The sequence below is a fragment of the Mauremys mutica genome, chromosome 13, assembly GCF_020497125.1.
Source record: "Mauremys mutica isolate MM-2020 ecotype Southern chromosome 13, ASM2049712v1, whole genome shotgun sequence".
Classification (NCBI taxonomy): domain Eukaryota; kingdom Metazoa; phylum Chordata; order Testudines; family Geoemydidae; genus Mauremys; species Mauremys mutica.
The window spans coordinates 36736850-36741629 of record NC_059084.1 but is presented as its reverse complement, the minus strand read 5'-3'; the positions used below and the strand labels follow the sequence as shown (position 1 = coordinate 36741629).

General features: G+C 46.8%; 1 protein-coding gene across 1 annotated transcript; it reads right to left on the bottom strand.

The window, feature by feature from the left end:
• Positions 1-1215: 1215 nt before the first annotated feature.
• On the bottom strand, positions 1216-1752 carry LOC123348346 (ribonuclease-like). Its single transcript, XM_044985860.1, has one exon. It carries the CDS (start codon positions 1750-1752, stop codon positions 1216-1218), a length of 537 nt encoding a protein of 178 aa, XP_044841795.1.
• Positions 1753-4780: the final 3028 nt, after the last annotated feature.

The following is a 4780-nucleotide window of genomic DNA, read 5'->3' as shown; positions in this document are numbered from 1 at the left end:
ACCCCTTGTCCTCTTCACACGAGGTTCTGTGAGAGGCTGATAGGTTTGGACATTGGCCGTGGTGGGCTTGGATGCTGTGACCCTAAAGAAACTGGAGCCTACAGAAACCACCTTAAAAGTCTCAGGTGTAAAGCTAGGAATCCCAACTCCTGTTTCTTCCTGACCATCCTCAGTTAGTGACTAGCTCATGATCTGAAAAATGAAGGTTTATATCTGTTGTGTGGGTTCTGATTGTGGGAGGGGAGTGGTGTCTACTGGGTTAGAGCAAGGGAGGATGGGAATCAGTACTCCTGGTTTTGAGCCCTGATCCTTGGAGAGAAGTGGGATCTGATTGGTTAGAAGAGAGTAGATGAAGATTCAGAACTCCTGGGTCCATTTCCCAATGCTTGGAGGGCAGTGGGATGTAGTGGGTTAGAGCAGGCCCACCAAGAATCAGTCAGGACTTGTGGGTTCTATTCCCGACACTAGAAAAAATGTTGAGCTTGGGCTTGCAAGCACAGAGAACCTCATAGGAAAACCACAAAATATTTCCAGCACATTCATTACATCTTCAGTGGCTTATGTTCTTGCTATCCCCAATCTCACACAACAAGCCAGTGATTGCTATGCCGATATCAGGTCTTATTAAGTGTAGGGAGCTCAGAGAGTTGCAGACTGAGGAGAAATGTTCAAAAATGATGAAAAGAACAATGAGAAATAACAAGTATTTGTGAGGAATGTGAGGATTATCCACTATCAGATTGAATACACGATACCAGCAGGGTGAACTGATGGATATTCCTTAATTAAAGTATGGGGAGTTAGTTGGCCACTATGTGGCAGCAGAGAGTGCAAGATAGGTAATTGCTGGCTGTAATATATAATACAAAATATGGGCACCAGAGGGTGGGGGTGGGGAAGGGACAGCTATACTGTATAATGGGCACTAGGGGCAGCAGAGGGTGGGGGTGGGGAAGGGGCGGCTATACTGTATAATGGGCACTAGGGGGCAGCAGAGAGTGGGGGTGGGGAAGGGGCGGCTATACTGTATAATGGGCACTAGGGGCAGCAGAGGGTGGAGGTGGGGAAGGGGCAGCTATACTGTGTAATGGGCACTAGGGGCAGGAGAGGGTGGGGGTGGGGAAGGGGCAAACACCTGAACAAAGCGACCAGTGTTGAGAGGTGGGTGAGGAGCTGGATGCCACGGCTGGTGTGGAAGCATTCCCTGCTTGCTTTCTACACCCAGACTGCACCCAGTGCCTCCTCCACATAGAGCACAGGGAGCCCCTTCCAGCAGCCAATGACAATTTGCTTTGAAACCCCTCTCCCAGAGTAAGAGAATGTTGGCAATTTTGTTTCAGGCTTAAATAAAGATTGGGTGATGGTGACAAAATTTTTGCTCTTGTGTAGGCCGCCCTGGATGGGTATCCCACCCTCAAAGCAGATGTTGTTGATGGATGGGATGGATGCCTGGATGAAGGTGTTGAGCAGATTCCAGTATATTTTTCGGGCCCTCATCATCTTTTCACAGTAGTCATCAGGCATGGTGGCTGTTGTATTGTCCACGTGGTTCTTACTGAATTTGTCATTCAGATCCTTCCATGGCTGCCTGCTGGCCACTGCCAGGCAGGCGGCCAGCAGGATGAGGGGCAGCAGAAACACAGGGTGGAGTCTGCTTGGGACCATGACTGTGCATGTCACTGGGTTGACCTGCAGTGGGGAGAGAGGGAGAGATGGATGGAGATAGCGCGGGGTGGGGTTGGCTTCCTCCATGGAGCCTCCTGGGCCCAACCCCCTCCCATGAGCACCTCCAAACACACTCAGACCCTTCAGGGCCTCCCATTGAATGAACCCAATTTTGCCCGGTGCTTCACAGACCCTGACTGAGATCAAGGCCCCTTCCTCTAACCTACTCTTCCCTATTCTCCTCCTAGTCCGAGGGGTGGAACTCAGGTGTCCTGAGTTTCAGACTCTGGCCAAGATGGGACCTCCAATGGGCCAGCTGCTGCTGCAAAGCCCCCTACGGAAATCAGCCCCCCATCTGTAACCCACTGTTTCCCATTCCCCACCCAGAGGCGGAGGTTGAACCCAGGAGTCTGTCTCCCAGCACCCTACCCCAACAGCTCTAACAACTAGAACATGCTGCCTTTGACATCAGAAAGCCTTTGAAAGGGTCCCTCACCAAAGGCCTTTAAGCAATGTAAACAATCATGGTTTAAGAGGGAAGGTTCTCTCATGGATCAGTAACTGGTTAAATGATAGGAAACAAAGGGTAGGAATAAATGATCAGTTTTCAGAATGGAGAGGTAAATAGCGATATTGCCCAGAGATCTGTTGGGCACTGCTGTTCAACATATTCATAAATGATCTGTAAACAGTGAGGTGGCAAAGATTGCAGATGATATAAAATTATTTAAGCTAGTTAAGTCCAAAGCAGACTGTGAAGAGTTACAAAGGGATCTCACAGCACTGCGTGACTGGGTAACAAAGTAAGAGATGAAATTCAGTGTTGATCAATGCAAAGTAATGCACACTGGAAAACATGACCCCAGCTATACATACAAAATGATGGGGTCTAAATTATCTGTTACCGCTCAAGAAAGAGTTCTTGGAGTCAGTGTGAAGAGTTCTCTGAAAATATCTGCTCAATGTGCAGCAGCTGTCAAAAAAGCTAACAGAATGTTAGGAACCACTAGGACACGGATAGCTGTTTAAACAGTACATATCTTAATGCTACTGTATAAATCCATGGTACACCCACATCTCGAATACTGTGTGCATATCTGGTCGCCCCCATCTCAGAAGTGATATATTGGAATTGGAAAAGGTACAGAAAAGGCAACAAAGATGATTAGGAGTACTTGTGGCACCTTAGCGACTAACAAATTTATTTGAGCTCAAATAAATTTGTTAGTTTCTAAGGTGCCACAAGTACTCCTGTTCTTTCTGCGGATACAGACTAACATGGCTCCTACTCTGAAACCTGTCAAAAATGATTACGGGCATGGAACAGCTTCCTTAGGAGGAGAGACTAAAAACACTGGGATTGATCAGCTTGGAAAAGAGATGACTAAAAGGGTGTGAAAGTAGAATGAATTATATTGTAAAAATAAGAATGGATTAAAGAAATGTTGTATGTACCTTTAAGGAGAAATAAGAAATGTTGAAATACAGGTGCCAGGAAAAGAAACATTAGGCATAAACAAGGGTGCTAATGGCGAAACATTAACAGAAGATGGTAATAGTAAGGAAATAAGATCTGCATGCCTAGCCCAGGTAAACTTATCTGATTCTGCTTCCTTTGTTATCTTGTTAAGTTCTCACCCTTTTATCTGTATAAATAAGATAGTTTGTGTCTTGCATGGGGCTCACATTATCTGGGTGTCGTTAGCAGAGCGCTGTGCTAATAAAACAGAGTGGTCTGACAAACTGTGAATCCTGAGTCTAACTTTGACAATTTGGAGGTTCCACCGAGATGGCAACCGTCTTCACTGGGGCTGTGTGATTCCTGACCATTTTTGTAGGTTGACCGTGGCAGCCGGCACCTGGGCATTTGGCCCGAGCGGTCCTCCACCAGAACGGAAAGGCACATGACCACAGTGAAGTCTACGCCATTGAACCTGTTGGTTTCCACTCTGTTCTGGTAGGGATCCTGGGATCTGACATCAGGAATCTGGTCAGGTAATTATTTCTGTGTTTTGTCCAGACTGAGGACTGTTCTGTCTCTGTGTCTATCCGTCCTCCTGTGGAGTGTTTGAGTCTGGGTGCCATCTCCGTCCGGGGATCGGCCGACCAAGGGGTTCCTGTCCCCGCGGTCTGAGTGAGTGGAATCTGCAAAATCGCAGCCGCACCGCACTTTGGGTAAAACCCCTGGTGTGAAAGCAAGGGCGATTGAGGCAGTAGCCTGTGGGCTCCTTTTGTATGTTGCACCGGGCATCGCTCTGACAAACCCGAATTTCCTTCTTGTGCGATTGGTGTGTGAAGTCCTCCTGTATGGGTAACCAGACGTCTAAGTAGGAACAGTTCCCTAAACGAACGCCGGCTCATTTTATGTATTTAGGATGGGTCCAGACTCCTGTAAGAAGGGTCCGGACTCCTGTAAATTTCTGGAAAAATGGTCTAGGCTAATTCAGGGGGATCCCAAAACTCAGTGGCCACTGTTAAAATCTTGGAACAAAGACCGAGTGGACGTCTTAAAGGACAAACTCGGCCAACCTAAAACTAAATTGGCTAAAGAAGAGGTTAATTGTTTCATTCAGTGGTGGGAAGAGGCAAATCGTAGCTGGACAAAATCAAAATTCGCCTCTCTCAAATATTCAAATAATAAGTTAAAAGCTTTATTAAAAGCCTCCTCTCCCACCACCAGACCGAGCGCTCCCATTTACCCCGTTCTCAAAAACCCACCCCGGATCGATCCAACCCCCTTAATACTCCCATCTCATTGTAAAAAGGACAAAAAGCCCCTTGTTCTGTTCCCCTTTGTTGTCTGCCTCAAAAACTGATTCTTTAGTGTTCCACTACCAATTCAGCAAAGAGGGTGGGCTTCTCAACTAGCCCCACCCTTCCTGGTCCCTTTCCTTAAACATTTCTTTCAAAATTGTGAAGTGACCACAATATCACTCACAAATGGTTCATTGGAAAAAGCAGGATCGGGCCCAGACAAGCAGGCAAGCAACAGATAAAGAAACTGAAAAACAGGTTGGAAGCCGTAAGGGCATAGTGTAAGGAGTAAGAAAAGCAGTAAGTGCAGGCATGAACCCCTGGAACAATACTTAAAATGGTGAAATCTGAGGTGATAAAG